This window comes from Thalassophryne amazonica, unplaced genomic scaffold, assembly GCF_902500255.1.
Source record: "Thalassophryne amazonica unplaced genomic scaffold, fThaAma1.1, whole genome shotgun sequence".
In the NCBI taxonomy this organism is placed as follows: domain Eukaryota; kingdom Metazoa; phylum Chordata; class Actinopteri; order Batrachoidiformes; family Batrachoididae; genus Thalassophryne; species Thalassophryne amazonica.
The window spans coordinates 87,664-106,991 of NW_022986234.1; the positions used below are offsets into that span (position 1 = coordinate 87,664).

General features: G+C 40.5%; 1 protein-coding gene across 2 annotated transcripts in view; it reads left to right on the forward strand.

Moving 5' to 3' along the window:
• The first annotated feature begins 285 nt into the window (after positions 1-285).
• The window catches only part of LOC117505643 (far upstream element-binding protein 3-like), a 92,751-nt gene continuing 73,708 nt past the window's right edge, over positions 286-19,328 (forward strand). For both annotated transcript variants that reach the window (XM_034165215.1, XM_034165216.1), the window contains exons 1-2: positions 286-437; positions 4,864-4,972. In XM_034165215.1, the coding sequence (XP_034021106.1) occupies positions 345-437; positions 4,864-4,972 (202 nt within the window). In that variant the 5' untranslated portion in view covers positions 286-344. The remainder of the gene's footprint in view (positions 438-4,863; positions 4,973-19,328) is intronic.

Here is a 19,328-nt window from a genome sequence, read left to right on the forward strand (position 1 = left end):
CTTGACATTTAATTTTCTGGTGACTGGATCATTCAATACTTGAATGAATGAGCCAACTGACAGAAATCAATGACAGCTACATTGATAAATTCAATTATTTAATTTATTCGTGAAAGTGTCTGATCTTGCGCAGCTACTACCACGTGAGAATTTTCAAATTAAATGCACTTCCTTTTGGATCACTGCCAATAAATAAATAAATAAATTTGAGTATTTTCTGTGTGGAAGTAGAATCGTGCTGATTTGTGGTTTTGGACTCAGAGTGAGATGTCACCTTGCGCCGCTCCTCACTGACGGCAGTTAGCTAACAGGGTAGCTGTTAGCGGCTAGCTGCTAGTGGCGCTATGATGGCGGAGCTGGTGCAGGGACAGGCCTCGATGAGCCAGCCGGGGCTGAAGGCAGACGGCCTGGCCGATGCTTTACAGAGGGCCCGCCAGGTAACAACTCCGCCGGGGCTCCGCAAGCGGCGGTTCCGGGCCGAAGCGGGTCGTTAAGACCGACCTAAAGCACTTTTATTCGAACTCGCCGTGTTGTGCTGCTCCGAACTTCTGCGCTCCGTCAACACTCCGACAGACATTCACTAGCATGCTAACTAGCTCGGGAACCAGGCTGGAACTGGACTTGTGGCCGGTTCGGTACACTTTTGCCCGGATGGCATAGCCCAGGGAGGAGTTTGGGGGCAGTTCGGGGAGCTGTCACCCCGGGTCGGACCGGACCGGACCAGAGGGAGCGGGACGGAACTTTGATCACACGTGTCACTCAAACAGACAACCTGTTGGCAGCTCGAACCCACAACCTTCTGGTTGTCCTAAGCGACCCAGGAGCGGTTCTGAGAGTACTGAGAAGTTCTGTCCCAGTTTAGCCCCCCTCCCCCTGCTGTTTACTGTAAGCTGGCTGGAAATGAGCTGGAGTTATGCAACAGCCTGACAGAAGGGAGGTGTGTCCACGCGCCACACCTGGACCGGGTCCACAAGTGGCAACCAATCCTGGGTCCACGAGTCGCACCTACTCGCCATGTCCCGGTCCACACTTCAACTCTGGACCCAGTCCAAGAGTTGCACCTGATCCCGGTTGACGGTCCACACCTGGACCCAATCCACGCACCACACCCGGTCTACGTGCCTCACCCACTCCCATGTCGGACCCGGTCCACACGTCACACCCTGACCCGCTCATGTTCACGTCACACTTTTACTCGGTCCACATGCAATGTCTGGACCTGATTTGGTTTACACATCACACCTGAACCTGGTCCTTTCCACACGTCACACCCAGACCCGAGCCTACACACCTCACACTCGGACCCGGTATGTTCTACACATCACACCTGGATCCGGTCCATTCCACAGGTCACACCTGGACCTGATCCATATGTTAAAACTGGACCGATCCTATTCGCACTTGGCCTTGTCCGTTCCATGTATCACACCCGCACCCGGTCCTGAACATTTGTCATGCATTGACTCAGTTCACATACTTCCCTTGGTTCACGTCACACCTGAAGCTGGGCCGCTCCGCACGTCACACCCAGACCTGAGCCTATATGTAAGAAGATGTAGTTTAGATTGAAAGGATGTTCCTGCTGGCATGGCTGGGGGGGGGGATTAGCTGACCTGATAGAGCCTTGGTCTGAAGTATGAGCATTCTGGTGTTCGAACTCCACTGTGGCCACAAATATATGTCCATCCAGTCATATATACACACCTCACACCTGGACTGATCAGTCCACACATAAACCCGTTAACGTGTCAACTTGTTAAAAGACAGACAGAAATGTAACCTCTAACACTTGTTAGAAGCAGGGAGTTATGGGTAAATACAGAACCGGTCTTTTCTCACAGTGGGCCTCATGTATCAATGTTGCGCGCTTGTGGCGTAAATTTCCGGTGTAAATTTGAAGTACACCAAACTTGCCGTGACATGTATCAAGCAGTGCGCACCTGCCCATTTCCGGCGTACACCCAACGTGACCTTGATAAATGCGGTGGGTGAAAACAATCGTAATTATAATGAACACGCCCATAAATATTCAGACTCCGCTTCAGATACACCCTTTTTTACGACATGGAAGACGGCAAAGAAAAAGAACTCCACCAATCACGACGCGTGCCAATAGAGCGTCAAAAGCGGCCGTCGTATTAATTGTTTTGTAGTATAATCAAAGTGTTATTCTCTTTTCACATGTCAATAATTCTTGACGTGGATATTTGCTCGCTCAATTAATAAGACACGCCTTATTTTTCAGATTTCTTTTTTATTATTATTTATTTCTTTATTTTATTGTGACAAACGAATGGAGAAGACAAAACCTGATTGCAGCACGGGCGAAGGGAATGAACACTACAGTTGTAATTATCAATTTCATTGTCTAAAACGATCACACCACAAAAAGTTAAGCTCAGTGCTGCTCTGGCTCCAGGCGCGAAGTCTGGAGAAAAAGGCGAGCAGCGCTTTCTTTGCGGTCAGCGCTGTGGCCACGGATCGTGCTCCGTAGACCAACAATCCTGCAAAAGCGGGATTTGTATTAATTGTTATGTAATATAATCAGGAAAGTGTTATTTATGTAACATATGCATTGATTTGTATAATGGCACTGTTTATCATGTTGATCAGTTTCATTTTTATGTGGATTCCAGTGCTGGTTCATTTTGGTGTATAATTTACGCCACCTCTCGACTTGGTGTATATTTTCAGCGCACCGTACGCCAATGACCATACTGATAAATGCCAAGTAGCGCAGCCATTTTGGCGTACACCCCATATACACTCAAATATCGCCGTATGCAACATTGATACATGAGGCCCAATGTGTCTGCCAAAACACACAACCAGAAGTCATCAATTCCAAATTCTGACTTTTGCTGCAGGTTTTGCTTTTGTGTTTTGCTGAGGTGCTACTGCGTGCAGAAAAACAGGAAGTGGGAGGTGGTATCTGGCCAAGCCACTGTCATGGTGCTTAAGTGTGGAACGATACACTTACCCTCATGGTTTGATACACCTCTCGTAATTCATTACAGACCACCATCCATGATCGCTGTTCACATTGATTACGTCGTCCGTAGTATGCTGCGATATTCATTTAAAAATAATACAGTATAATACAGGCCCCAAGATATGAAGATATGATTATTGTGATTGTTGGTTGCTCAGTAGTAGTATATCAACCAGCCAGTTAGCGGTAGCGTTACCTAACATGAACCATTCCCATTTCGAGGTCTACGGTTCAACCCAAGTGGCTTCACTGCAACTACTCAGCTCAGTGCTGTCAGTGGCTCACAAAAGTTAATTAATCTGTTTGGTCATTTTGAAAGTTAGTGCACAGCATTTCCAATTGCATTTCCACTCGTCATCCTGGGAAAGAGTAGTAGAAGTTAGGCTTAGAAAACAGGTGAAGATCTGTGAGCAGCAATATGGTGTCAGGCCAACAAAGAGCACTACAGATGCAGTATTTACTCTGAGATTACTGATGGGGAAGTATCCAGAAGGAGTTACATTGTGTGTTTGTAGATTTAGAAAAAGCTTATGACAGGGTGCAAAGAGAGTAGGAGTAGGACAGTAGGAGCAAGACTGAGTACATGTGTGTGAATGGGAGGGAGCCCAGTGGAATAGTGCAGTCACAAGGAGTAGAAGTGGTGAAAGTAGAGGAGTTTAAATATTTGGGGTCAACTGTTCAAAGTAATGGAGAGTGTGGTAGAGAGGTGAAGAAGAGAGTGCAGCCAGGGTGGAGTGGGTGGAGAAAGGTGGCAGGAGTGATTTGTGACAGAAGAACATCAGTAAGATTGAAGGAGAAAGTTTACAAGACAGTAGTGAGACCAGCTATGTTGGACGGCTTAGAGACGGTGGCACTAACAAAAAGACGGGAGGCGGAGCTGGAGATGTTGAGATTCTCTTTGGGAATGATGAGAATGGACAGGATTAGAAATGAACAAACGAGGAACAGCTCACGTGGGACGGTTTGGAGACAAAGTCAGAGAGGCGAGATTGAGATGGTTTGGACATGTGCAGAGGAGGGACCCAGGGTATATAGGGAGAAGGATGCTGAGGATGGAGCCACCAGGCAGGAGGAGAAGAGGGAGACCAAAGAGGAGGTTCATGGATGTGCTGAGGGAGGACATGCAGGTGGTTGGTGAGACAGAGGAAGATATAGAGGACAGAGTGAGATGGAAACGATTGATCTGCTGTGGCGACCACTAACGGGAACAGCTGAAAGGAGAAGTATTGCACAGCCAAATGTCATTTCCTGGTCTTGCAGCTGTTGTGAACCTCGAGGTTTGGAATTGGTTCAGAAGGGCTAAATGCTGTCTGTTTGGCTAAACACGGCCCAGTCAGCACCCGTGTTTTTCAAGGATCGTACAGAAATCCACGACGTGTTAAAGTGTATGCGGCGCCTCCCTTCTGAGCAAGCGTCTTGGTGAGATCAAACTGCAGCGCACCTGAGTGACGCTGCAGTGACGCTGATTACAAAATAATGCACATTAGCTGCTCAGTGGAAATACTCAGTACTACCAGAAGTGTGCTGATCTGCTAAAACAAAACAAAACAAAATGGATGCTGATAATGCAATGCATTCTGGGTAGAATTTTCCTATATGCAGTAGGGAGAATTTGGGCAGTGGGCTAGTGTGAGTACCCGGATGGGCTAAAGTATTGCTAGCGCGGCTAATTGAACTCATGGGACCAGTGGTTGCATGGAGTTCACCAAACTGCTGTTTATGTGTCAACGTGCAGAAATGAAGCTGAAGCGCGCCATTAAATGACATCATGGGTATTTACAGTGACATCATAAAGCAGTTGAGACATGACGTGTGTTTTTGGTGAACCCGTAGAAAAACCAGTGAGGCAGCTGCTGTTTTGTGTCTGTCAGATGGCAGTTAAGATGGGCGGAGAAACGATGTCCCACCTCAACAGTTCCTCAGTGAGTGGCGAGCCGTCGCTGTATTTTCCAGGCCAGAAACGACCAGGAGAGGAAACAGGTGAGATGGGACCGGGGCACGTAGAACCGGGCCACTGCACTGCTGCTCACTGACGTTGTGAACTTAATAAGGGTGAATAAGTGCTTCTGTTATCACTCAGTGTGTTGAGTATTTGTGCCATAAATTCATTAGTCGATACCATGTTTGATAACTAGAAGCACTCAGAGAGTGCAAACCTCCGCCAAGGCCATAGGGTCACTGACCCTAAAGAGATTCCCTCCTTGGCACAGTGATCTATTCAACAATTCAGTGTTACAACCAAAACGTATGATACATGCACTTTTCTTTCTTTATATTTGACATCCTTGACCATGAAAACATACCACTAGAACTTGGAATCACTTTTATGTCTTTATTAGTTCAAAAGTTATTGTATAAAAAAGATTTTTCGGTAATGGCGGTTTTCTTCTGGATCTAGCTCCATAACATTTGAAGCTACATCAAATCTGATGACACCTTACTGAATCAGTACAGATTCAGCTACAATTTGGTGTTAGTTGTGCATCTCTAGCTTCATTTGTCACCTCACACTGACACATTTTCTATTTTCCCTATATTTTTGCATATTCTGGATCACCAGATCCGGAATCTGGATCTGATCATCACCAAACTTTGTTGTTAGATCATTTATATTTGTTTACTATGTTACACCCCAATTTTTTTCAAGCTTTTCTGCCTTGTTTTTGTGGAGTTAGAAACTAGAATGTCAAAATTCCCCCTATCCTGCAATGGTGAAGAATCCTTTAAAAAATTACCGGATCTGGATCACCAATAAAATGTAATCACTTGTTCCTCTTGTCATTTCCAACCACTCCCCAAAATTTCATCAAAATCCGTTCAAAACTTTTTGAGTTATCCTGCTGACAGACATACAAAAAAATTATTTTTGTCTCTTTCTCTAAAATTATATAATAATCATTAGATTATTAATATATAAACAAAAATAAATTTAAGAAATATTACAATTTGAAAACAAATGCACCCGAACGTAATGACAGCTGCAACTGCTTAATGCTAACTTTTAACATTGAAAATGCCGTAGACATGCTAACACGTTAGCATCGGGATCTGGATCGTGATTCACCACTAAAATTTAATCACTTGTTCCTCTTGTCATTTCCAACCACTCCACAAAATTTCATCAAAATCCGTTTAAAACTTTTTGAGTTATCCTGCTGACAAACAGACAGACAAACAAACAAACAAACGCAACCAAAAACATAACCTCCTTGGCGGAGGTAAATATGCAAATTTTTCACATATATTAAGCTGACTTTGAAAAGAAGTCAGGGCAGCACAAGGGCTTAGTGGTTAGCACCGTTTCCTCACAGCAGGAAGGTCATGGGTTCGATTCCCACCTGTGGCCTTTCTGTGTGCAGTTTGCGCGTTCTACCCGTGTTTGTGTGGGTTCTCTCTGGGTGTTCCGGCTTCCTCCCACATCCAGAGCCACGCAGGTTAGGTGGACTGGAAACTTTAAACTGTTTTTATCTCTCTTGTAAAAGAGGTCTTGATCTCAGTGGGACTAACCTGGTTAAATAAAGGTTAATTTAAGTCAGAATCTGTTCATTGGAGGTTTAAGATTTTCAAACTAAATGTTTCTCGATGCTAACGCCCACATTTTATGTCGTTCTTCACATTATGCCAACCATAACTCTGCTGTTCTGTGGTGTGGTGGATGCAGCGCCACATGACACCAGTCTGTGCTGCCAGACCTGACCCAAGAGGTGTTGGTCTAATCACAGATCTAGAACAGTTATTTCAGGTACAAAGCTCTTATCCCAGTTGGAAGTGGCTATAGCTGTGAGACATTCCCCAGTGATGAAAATTTTCAAGAAATTCTCGGAAATCCGTGTTTTTACTTATGTGATGAATGTTTCCGGGTTATTTTTGCCAACATACTTCAGAATCCATTCATGTTCCACGCTCAAACAGTTGGTGGCAGTAGTGCTCAGTTGGTTTGCAAGCCACTAATAAAATCCAATGAAGAAGGGCTGTTTTTGTTTTGGGTTCATGTTTATTAAATCATATTTTTGGGGACTGCGCAGTGGTTCTCCTAATGCTTTACTTTGTTGTGGACATTTAGGGAATAACCCCACTGTGTCTGATGATTTGTGACCGTAAAATCCAGCATGAACATCCACAAATTATCAGACACAGTGGGGGTTATTCCCATTCTAATCCAATTCCATTGTTTGCATGGTTTATTTTTCTGCAAGTAATTCGGTCGGCGAAGCTTACCATAGCAACAGGGTCGTTTCTCTCACTCTCAGCGGACAGCGCCATTATTGACATCTGTGTAGTAACGTGGCCAGGGTGCAGAGTAATACGTTGCTTCTCTCCCTCGTAGATGATAGCACCATTATTGACAGCTGTGAAGCTACGTGGTCAGAGCACGGAGTAATACATCAAATGTGAAACTGTTGACTATTTTGCCACCAATATGTATATAATATGTAATATATTTTTGTCAGAAATCTCACATGATGAACCAATCAGATTTGAGGAACAAATGTAATTGGATTAGAATAAAAGTTATGAGCTGCATACTTTTCCAGTAATCATACATTAAGTGGCGCTAATGGGTGAAGCTACCAAAGTTGCAAACAATGCTAATACCGTTAGCATACAGACCAGAGTTTAACTCTTAGGTAAACAAAAAGGGAGGTGATGGTTTAGTGGTTAAGCGTTGGGCTTGAGACCAGAGGATCCTTGGTTCAAATCCTAGCCTGACCAGAAAATCACTGAGGGCCCTTGGGCAAGGTCCTTAATCCCCTAGTTGCTCCCGGTGTGTAGTGAGTACCTTGTATGGCAGCACCCTAATATCGGGGCGAATGTGAGGCTTTATTATAAAACACTTTGAGCGCTTGGAAAAGCGCTATATAAATGCAGTCCTGTTACCATTTTACCAATTTTATTTGATTATTACTTGCATTATGTATATGAAAATAAATGTTGGTATTAATGTACTTTTTATAATAGTTGATAAATCGGGGACAAGCCAGATAAGTAATGATTTTCCTTGCGCCCTCCCCTCTTGTTACATGAAATGAAAAGGGAATAAATCAGTTTAGTACCTTTCAATATGAGGCAGTGGATCGTTCAATGAATATCCCTCTAGATTTAGATCTATAAGCCAATAGTACCACAAACAACGTACTGTTTTTCGCCAGCGTAAATTTTGAGCATTAGTAAGAACCACTGTCCTAAAATATCATCACACATCAAGTATATGTTATTTTCAGAAACACTGAAACTGAAATATAACACCATAGAAAGCATGAAATTGACTTTAAAATGTTACTTTCACAAATATTTGTTTTTAAAAAGTTTTTAAAAAGGGGTTTTTACAGCTTACAAAAGTAACGTGCTGTTGACGCACTCTTAGAAATTCAAGTGTCTATTAAAACTTGTTAAAAACGTTTATACATTTAAGTATTCTTTCCTTTACAAGACACTCTCAAGATGTAAACATTACATTCTTAGTTACCTTTTTATGGTTAAAGATGGTATTTAGGGTAAATTAAGACAATAGGGACCCTGTTTATTTGGGGATTTTCAATAAACGTGAAATGGAATTTACTACTTATCCATGGAACTACTTATCCATAAAACAAAAAGAAATACAAGTTCATAAGGATAAAATAAAAAGCAACTAAAAGTGAACAACAAATCAGGTGAATTTTTCATTCAACCCACAATTAAATTTGGGGCAGCAAAAATAGAGCCAGCCGTGAATGATCATTGTTGACATTTATATGCTTCAATTATTGATGCATCAATAATTTTACTATATTCTTCTTATTTACATCATTACATGTAGGCAAATTCAAAACATGAATTGGATATGATTTGATAAGCAATAAATTCACACAATCACACAGACTATGTTTCTGGTGTTATAATTCAGCAATATATAGACGATGATGGCTATGATCTTATCAATATGATCACCAAAATAATCATCACAAACCTGTGTAGACAATGCAACAACGTTTGCAAGATACATGTGAATTGTGATACATACTCAAGACTCATGTTCATCGCGTCTCTAGATCATGATTGACATATCGTGAGAATATTTGTAAGCTTACGTCAAATAAATATTTAAGCTTACCTTCAGAAGCTGCAGCTTCCGCTTTATTTTTCATACCCTTTGCAACTCTCTCAACACGTTATGAATCTGTAAAATGTGCGGAACATGTCTGGTGGAATCCACCGTCTTCGGGTACTGTACTGTGACAAGTGATGTTAGCATGACTAGCGATGAAATCGCTCATGATTTTTGCTTGTGCACTTTCTAAATCCTTCCATTTACAGAGATACTCTGTTCCCATGTTCATATCCCATGTTCTTCTTGAGTTATGTACAATTTTGCTCTTTTTTGATGGAAAGATGCAAATATAACACACAGTTTGGTGCTCACTTGAAGATAACTCATCTTACGCACTGGAAGTCGCCATGTTGTCTCAACGTGTGACCAACCGCTCAACTACGACGATCATCATTGTTCAGTTGGGTGATTGTCATTGATCAATTGGAAGTGATCTATTGAACTAGGGATAGGACTGATCTGATCTGGATTGGTATCGGGTTCCAATACCGACGTAATTCACGTATCGGAAAATACCGATCCAGCCCGCGACATTTTCCGATACCGGACAAGAGCCACTGTGAATCCTCTCAACTGCCGTTGTTTGCTCTCTGCTTGTTTACTGCCGAACGGGAGGAGGTGGTGAGGGGGAGGTTTTCTGAAGCCGGGCTGGTTGAGAGAGCTATCTTCCGCACTGTTTTAGCTGCACGTAGTGGAAAATTTCTGCCCCGCTCTCAGTTTCAAATTGTCTGTTCATCGAGCACAGATTTTCCAAAACATGAACTGAATTGTTGCTGAAAATGTATGCTAAAAAGTTAGCCACTTCACTGTCCCGAGGCTGTAAAATGTCAGCTCAGCGTGCAGTCGAGGAGGAGAAGCCGAACAGCGATTCTGTCCACTGAAAGGGAAAAAGTTTCCATTAAAATCCTTTAATCCATTAAAATCCTGCACGTGAGCGTCAATGATATTTATTTTGCAGTTGAAAGGCTCCATGTTTCCCAAAAGTTCGAAGTTTGTGCAGCACTTAAACAGCGAGAGAGAAAGAAAAAAGAGAGACAGACAGAGAGGGAGAGTGCTGTCTTTTCTCTTTAAGTTTATAAAAAATAAGGCTAAAAAGTCTATAAAAAATAAAAGTACTTACAACCCCAATTCCAATGACGTTGGGACGTTGTGTGAAATGTAAATAAAAACAGAATACAATGATTTTCAAATCCTCTTCATCCTATATTCAGTTGAATACACCACAAAGACAAGATAGTTAATGTTCAAACTGATAAACTGTATTGTTTTTGTGGAAATATTTGCTCATTTTGAAATGATTGCCTGTAACACGTTTCTAAATAGCTGGGACAGGGGGTCACGTGATGCACGCAACTGTGTAGTCGCATTCTTCGTCTCCTCCCTGGGTCTACGTTAAACTATTATTTGAGAGCACTATCTGCCGTGTAAATTAGTAACACTGCAGCACTAAACTTCAGCATGTCTCTGGATAATTTTTTTCGCACCTTCTGGAGTGGCCAAAAGAAGGAAAGGAGGACAGAAAGGTAATGCTAACTTTAGCATACCTGCAGCTAGCCATGATGGCCAGGATGGGGCTGAGACTGATGACATCGAGGCCAGGGGCACAGCGAGTGATACTGAAGAAGCGAACATTCAGAAAGAAGACACAATAGTGGAGCAGGTTACCAAGAATATCCAGGAAATGCTGGACAAGAAACTAGATGCCATTCTTAAACTGGTAACTGCACAAATTTGACAACATGGCACAGAGAATGGCCGCCGCTGAGCAGCGCATTTCTGTTCTGGAAGATGCATCGACAGAAAATGCACCTAAGCTATATGTAATGGCGAAAACTGTTAAGAGGGCCTTGGAAAGACTCGACAGCTTCGATAATCAAAGCAGGCACCAAAATGTTAAGATCACAGGTTTGAAAGAAGGTGCGGAAGGTCGAGATCCAGTGTCTTTTTTTGAGGAGTGGATTCCAAAAGTCTTGGGTCTGCAACTAACAGGTGAAAATTGAAAGAGCCCATCAGACGGGACCTCCTGTGGGGTGAAATGGCAGAGACGGCCCGCGTGCTGTCCTTGTGAAGCTACACAACTACACTGAGAAACAAAAGATTCTTCACGCTGCAAGAAACAAAGGAGAATTACAAGAGGACTGGTATAAGGTATGCATTTGTGTACACTGCAGTGATTAAGATTTTCAGTCAGAACGGAACCACCACATCCCTCTCTGACATTGAAGAAATCGATGACTGTGTTAAGACAATCGCTAAGTGACTGACATGACCCACGTGCAGGATCCAGAGCACATACATGTCAACAAATGGACAGTGTGGTGAAGTTAACATGAGAACAGATGTTCACAGAGCAATTCTTGTTTGCTTTAATATACAATCTCAAGTGAGCTGCTTTACGTTATTATACATGAAGATGCTGATTTGTCTTCACTAATGTTTCATTGTGGCGTAAAAGTTTTGTTTGCTATTATCATTATTATTATTATACTCACAGCAGTTAAATATTTAGGACCAGAGAGCGGAGAATGTTTGGCTTCTTTTTTTTTATTATTGAACACCCCCGCCCATCTGCTGTACTCTAGATTTAGGGTATGGCGAGTTTATTTATTTTTTTATTATTACTTTCATCTGTACTTTATAGCATCTTGTTTTGCTGTTACTTGGGTTAGTTCTTCGTTACAGGTTAGTCCAAACTGTGTGTTTAGTTCTTGCTTGGTTTGTTTACAGTACAAACATTTCTATAGAAACGCATCTCACTGATGAGGAACATAAAAATATTTAAGGGAGTGAGTTAGACAAGTCTATTTTTCATCATATTCAACAAACAAAAGGGGAACAATTAAGGGTAATCTTTATGGAGAGGAAATCTTGCTTGGTAACGTCCATCCATCCATCCATTTTCTTCCGCTTTATCCGGAGTCGGGTCGCGGGGCAGCAGCTCAAGCAAAGCCGCCCAGACCTCCCAAATGTAAATGATGTTGATTTCTTTGCAGTGCTTCTTAATCAAATTGCTGAGATGGACTGTCCAAATATAGTCATAGGTGGTGACTTTAATTGCTCCTTGTATCCTCCTGTGGACAGGTGTCCTCCCCAAAACACACAGTCTAAAAATGCTAGGGCAGTTAAAAATATCTTAGAAGAGTTAAATTTGATAGATATTTGGAGACACTTTAATCCTTCATTGAAAAGTTACACTTTTCACTCTATTCCACACTCAACAACATCGCACATTGATTACATATTTTTATTAGACCATCTGGTCCATTTAGTTGACAGATCAGAGATAGGGACTATTGCGTTGTCTGATCATGCTCCTGTTAGCTTGGCAATGTAACCGCTTAGACTGTTGGATCGTTCGGTTTCCTGGAGGTTGAATAGACTGTTGCTTTTAAATGAAGACTTTGTCGAAGTACTTGAAGAACATACAGATTTTTATTTAAACTTTAATGATAATGCTGACCCTAGAATTGTATGGGATGCCTATAAAGCATATATGCGTGTGATAATAATATCATATTCTAGCTGTAAGAAGAAGGAGCTATTAGTAGGACAAACTAATATTGAAAACAAAATAAAAAAAACTTGAAGAGGAATATTTTGCATCTAAATCAGGTCAGGTCCTAGGGGAATTAAAAATTAGCTAGAGCTTCACTTTCTGACATAATAACAAAGAAGCTGAAAAGGATATGCTACTTGTACAACAGAGGCTTTTTGAGTTTGGTAATAAATCAAATAAAGTTTTGGCAAGATTGGCAAAAAAAAAAAACTCTTTGGAGAACAGCTTTATACTGGCAGTACAGAATGAAATTGGCAATTGGCATATGGATAATAAGCATATAAATAAATGTTTTAAACAATTCTATGAAAAACTATACACCTCTGAAGTCAATGATGTATTAAATGTCCGGGTGCTGATAGATACCCCGTGGAATTTTATGAAATTTTAAAAGGAAAAACTAAGAAACATTTACAGCGTGTTTTTAATACTTCCCTTGAACATTCTAAATTACCAGATTCTATGTACATTGCAAACATTATCGTTATACCAAAAAAGATAAAGGCCCAGAACAGTGTTCTTCGTATCGACCAGGGAGTAGACATGAAAATTTTATCTAAGATATTAGTCACTAGATTGGAAAAAGTTGTGTCTGACATAATTAATATGAACCAACCCGGCTTTATAAAGGGGCGATTGTCATCGAACAATACTAGACGCCTTATTAATATTACCCAACATTTTAATCATACTCACATACCAGGAATCGTCGTCTCAATGGATGCCGAAAAAGCCTTTGATCACATTGAATTGGAATATATGTTTGAAATGATAAAAAGTTTTGGATTTAAAGAAAATATTATAAATTTGGTAAAACTTCAATACAAAAAGCCTATGGCATCTGTTGTGACAAATGGCCTGCTGTCAATCAAGTTCAAGTTTATTTGGCACTTTGCAATAAAACAAAACAAAATAAAACAGAACGAAACTGATTTCTCAGCCAGTCAACCCATGCAACCGAAAGGGTGTAGGTAGAAGCAAAGCTTATATACACCGACCCCTTTTACCTCAGTAACTTTGACTTATCACAGCAAAACCAAAACAAAACAAAGTGAGCAGAACAACAAACACAAACATCTTAAAATAATCAATAAACTCAAATTCCTCATCATATCCACACCAATAACAGCACACATCACATAATCCCCCCCCCAAAAAACAAAATTAATAACTTAATTGTCCATACTTTAACCAACAGCTATATAGTCCTTCAACCATATATTGAGTTTTCAGAGAATTTAGACAATTTTCACATATTCAGAGAACATCATTTCCTTGTATTGGCGTTTAAACTGATTGACATTTGGACATCGCTTGAGTTCCTTCGACAGATTATTCCATATTTTAAGGCCTCAAGTAGAAACACAGAAACCTTTCCTGGTTGTCCAAGCGCCAGCAATTTTAAAATGATACAAGCCCCTTAAATGATATTTTCCCTCTCTCTCCTTAAAAAAATCTTGACTTCTGAGGGGCAGTTGCTTATTTTTCACTTTATACATTAATTGCACAGTTTTAAACGTAATCATATCGTGAAGTTTTAATATTTTAGACTTAATAAACAATGAATTGATGTGATCTTGATAACCTACATTGTGAATTGTTCTTAATGCACTTTTTGAAGAATGAATAATGATTGCAATGTGGTTTTATCAATGTTGCCCCAAACGTCAGCACAGTAAGCCAAGTAGGGAGCAACCAATGAACAATACAGAGTATGAAGTGCTTTTAAATCAAGAACATGCCTTACTTTATGTATTTTGACACTTTCTTTTGATTATGTTGAATATGAGCTTTCCAATTAATTCTTTCATCAGTAATAACACCTAAGAACTTATTTTCTTTGACACACTCTATGATTACCCTTTGTATATTTACCTGAAATTGTATGTCTTTATTGTAATTCCCAAATAACATTATTTTGGTTTTAGACAAATTTAGTGATAATTTATTAATATCAAACCATCTCTTTAACTTTATCATTCCATTATGTAAATCGGACAATAATTGCTGTAGATTTTCTCCTGAACAAAACAGGTTTGTATCATCTGCAAACAGAACTGCCCCAAACAGCTCCGAAACATTACATAAATCATTTATGTACAAAATAAATAATTTGGGTCCCAACACAGAACCCTGAGGAAGCCCACAAATGATGTCCAGATAAGAAGAGCAGCAATCCCCGAGTTTAACAAACTGTTTCCAGTTTTGTAAGTAGTTTTTAACCCAGTTTGAAGCCACCCCTCTGATCCCATACAGTTCCATCTTTTGAAATAATATGTTGTGATCTATTGTATCAAAACCTTTTTCAGATCAATAAATAAACCTATTACTGTTTCCCTTTGGTCCACATGACTACTGATCTTTTCTACTGAATCGAGCAGAGCCAATAGATCAGAAATAATGCCTTTAACTGCTCACGACCAGGGACTAAAGTTGAGAACTATGTACTTTCCACTCATGCAAGGATTATTTCATTGTGGGCTACTCAACAATGTGAATTGCCATGGCTTGAGATTGAGGAAAACTTTTGTCGACCCTATCGTCCCATAAACCTATCAGATAAACAAAATAGGGAATTGCCACTTGCTATCAAGGATCACTTTTTGATTACTAATACCATTAGGGCATGGGGCATCCTGAGAAAAATGTCTGGTCAGATTAAGAAATTGTATTCATTGACAACTCTGGTTGACAACCCAGACTTGATGGTAGAGGGGGCTGGTCCCAGTCTTAAATCGTAGCAAGAAGCTGGCATCGGGAGAATACATGATCTATGGGACAAGGGGAAATTTAAGACGTTTGAGGATTTAAGGGGACAATATAACATCAATTCTAGGGATTTTTAAAAATATCTTCAGATAAGGCATTACGTCAAGACAAAAATGGAATTGTTGGAGTTTCCAGGGGATTGTTTTTTACTTGGAAAAAAAAATCTTAGATTGTCATAAACCTGGGCGATTTGTGTAATGATTTTATGACAAGCTGCAAATTTGAAAGAGCATGGACTAGAAAAACTGCATTCCACCTGGAACACAAAAATGCAGTACAATATTTTGCACAATGTATATATACCTCCTAGTGTATACTGCAAATACACACCAGGAATATCACCAGTTTATTCTAAATGCAAGTTAGCTACAGGGACAAGTTTTCATTGTTTGTGGGAGTGTAAAATTATTGGGATATTTTGGCAGGTTGTATGCAGGTGCATTAGTAATAGGAAAGATGCTCCTTCCCAGCCCTTTGCTTTGTCTTATAGGGCTCATTTCTGAGGACCTCAACCCTCATAAGGAAATAATATATTTCTTGTTGATGCTGGCTAGAAAGTCCATAATGCTAAAATGGGTTGGGGTTGATGCCCCTTCTTTGCAGACATGGAAAAATTTAATTTCAGAAGTTATAGGCCTAGAAAAAATAAGGTGTGTGTGTGTGTGTGTGTGTGTGTGTATATATAATATATATATATATATATATATATATATATATATATTATAGCCTTGCTGGAAAATTTCAAGCTTTTAAGAAATGGGAATTGTTGGACTGTTTTAAAATTAAAAGGACCATATTGTAAACTTGGAGGATGCACAATTCTTAAAGATCATTTCTTTGTTTCATTCATATTTGCTGTAGGTTACCCATGCTTGCTCTTGTGCTATAATTTGTAATTGTGCTGTGTTGGTGTTTTCATTTATTTTTTGATGCATTTGTTTTCTTACTGTGTATAAATAATGAAAATGCTCAATAAAAATAATATGTATAAAAAAAAAGCTGGGACAGTAGTATGTTTACCACTGTGTTACATCACCTTTCCTTCTAACAACACTCAATAAGCATTTGGGAACTGAGGACACTAATTGTGAGTGTCATGATTGGGTATAAAAGGAGCATCCTCAAAAGTCTCAGCCGTTCACAAGCAAAGATGGGGCGAGGATCGCCACGGTATTTCTGCTGCAGCCTGCACTCACTTTGCCTTAATTCGGATGATGGACGGTTTCACGTTTAGCACACATAAACAATCAAATGTATATGTGCGGTTGTTTTCATTCTGATATGTGCCATTATTACGTTCAACTTGTAATAATTGTGGATTAATTGTATTTTTTGTCTGAGGTAATTGGGTGTGAAGATAATTTCGTTGCACTTGTGTAATGACAATAAATCATTCATTCATTCATTGTCCCAATCGGACCAGAACCCCAAAAGTCCTTGGGGTCAAAAAAATGCCCACTATGCTCACTCCCTATGGGACTGAGCATAGCCAAATTTGGTGCGTTGGTTTGGCTGTGTGTTGCCAGGTACCTGCCTGAATTAGGTCATGAACGGGTGAGAACCCTGAAAGTTATTGGGGGTCAGAAAAAGACACCTCCTTCCTTGGATGAATACGCCTCCTTCCTTGGATCAGGTTCTCATTGACATCAAACAAGCAAAAATAAATAAATAAAAATCCAAAATGGCAGCTCACACCGTCACTGCTCTTGGCCTCAGTAATTTGTAATTAACATCTCTGGATCTTTGTCCTCCAAAATTCTTATTTGGTCATTTCAAACCCCCGTTTAGACTGGGGTTGGAAATCCAAATATGTTCATTTATTTTTTTTTTAAGAACCTGAACGGCATAAATTGGCTTTTAGCCAAATTGTTTTGTCTGGGCTGAAGCCACCTCTCTTAATTGGGTTGAGCTGGATATAAAAAGCTCAATTTTTATATTTGTCATTGGCTAGCCTGCTCTCCAAATATCAGCATTGGCCATTGAAAAACCGATATCCCAACGACCGAGTGATGTGGGAAAATGTAAGTAGGTACCAAAGAGTCAATGAAAGTTAGAGAGAGAAATGAAGAGTACGGCGAGTGTGAGTACAGCCTCTTAAGGTTGTTAGAGGTGTTGGGAGCGGAGTCGCTGTCAGAAGATCTGGGTTTCAGGAGTTTCTTGAAAGTAGAGATGAATGCCCCTCCTCTGATAGCTTTTCGTAGCTTGTTCCACCATTTGGAGTCCACAAGCTGGAATGGTCTGGATTGCTTCGTGTGTAGGGATTGTAGTACTGGGCATTGCTTCTTGGAGGAGCACAGTGGCTGAGGGGTGGCGTAGACCTTTATGAGAGCATTTTTTTAGAATGGTGCAAACCCAGTAGTCCATTTGCAAGCAAGAATTGGTGAAATTAACTTGATGTGGGTGTCGGCTATTGGAGTTCAGTAAGGAGTGGGGTAACGTGTGCCCTTTTGATTGAAAACCTAACATGCCGTTGTGCTGTGGATCATCTGTAAGAACTTCACCATGCATGGCAGGAAGCCCGTTAGAAGAGGATTAGAGTAGTCAAGGAAAGCAATAACCATGGCCTGTGCCAGGAGTTGTGTGGCACATTGTGTTAGGTACAGCCAAAGTTTCCTTGTCTTAAGTAAAGCAAAGCGGCATAACCGGGAGACAGACAGTGGGATCTGAGAAGGATAGTGGATCATCAGTCATGACATGGGAGTTCTTCTGCATAGCAGTGATGAGGAACAGTGAGAGCAGATAATTGTACTAGTGCCCGACCGATATGGATTTTTTGAGGCGATGCCGATAATGATATTTGGATGAAAAAAATGCTGATAATCGATAAATTGGCTGATTTGCTGATAGCTGATAAATCAGCCGATCAGCTGAATGTTTCAACCTCTTAGCAGTAAACGAAAGTTTTTCATGATAGAAATAAGGTCTACACAACGTGGGCTTAATAAAAAGCGTGACTGATGCAATGAAGCACATTTGACACATTACTACATAAACTGAGTTAATCAAAATGAGTTGAACTGAAACAAGAGAAATGTGGGGAGAATGTAATCGCAAAGTTATTACAAACAACATCCTTAAAAACTTACTTGTATGCTTTTGTCAGCCGATCAGTGCAGTCTGACAGCGAACGATGGGGGCCGGTGATGAACACATTTAATTAAGCAGGGGTGTAAGCAGCTCTCAGTTGAATGGAGTCAGAGCTCCATCTACTGGACAAACGGTGCAAGGACATTTTACAATGCCGACACAAACATTATTTCAGTAACTGTTCTGTTTATGAGAAATTATCGGCGTTCTATCTGCAGAATTTTGGCCGATAGTGAGTACTTTGAAAAGACCAAGCAGAGGGAAAAAAATATGGAATCACTCAATTCTGAGGAAAAAAGATGGAATCATGAACAACAAACGAACGCTCCAACACATCACTAGTATTTTGTTGCACCACCTCTGGCTTTTATAACAGCTTGCAGTCTCTGAGGCATGGACTTAATGAGTGACAAACAGTACTCTTCATCAATCTGGCTTCAACTTTCTCTGATTGCTGTTGCCAGATCAGCTTTGCAGGTTGGAGCCTTGTCATGGACCATTTTCTTCAACTTCCACCAAAGATTTTCAATTAGATTAAGATCCGGACTATTTGCAGGCCATGACATTGACCCTATGTGTCTTTTTGCAAGGAATGTTTTCACAGTTTTTGCTCTATGGCAAGATGCATTATCATCTTGAAAAATGATTTCATCATCCCCAAACATCCTTTCAATTGATGGGATAAGAAAATTGTCCAAAATATCAACGTAAACTTGTGCATTTATTGATGATGTAATGACAGCCATCTCCCCAGTGCCTTTACCTGACATGCAGCCCCATATCATCAATGACTGTGGAAATTTACATGTTCTCTTCAGGCAGTCATCTTTATA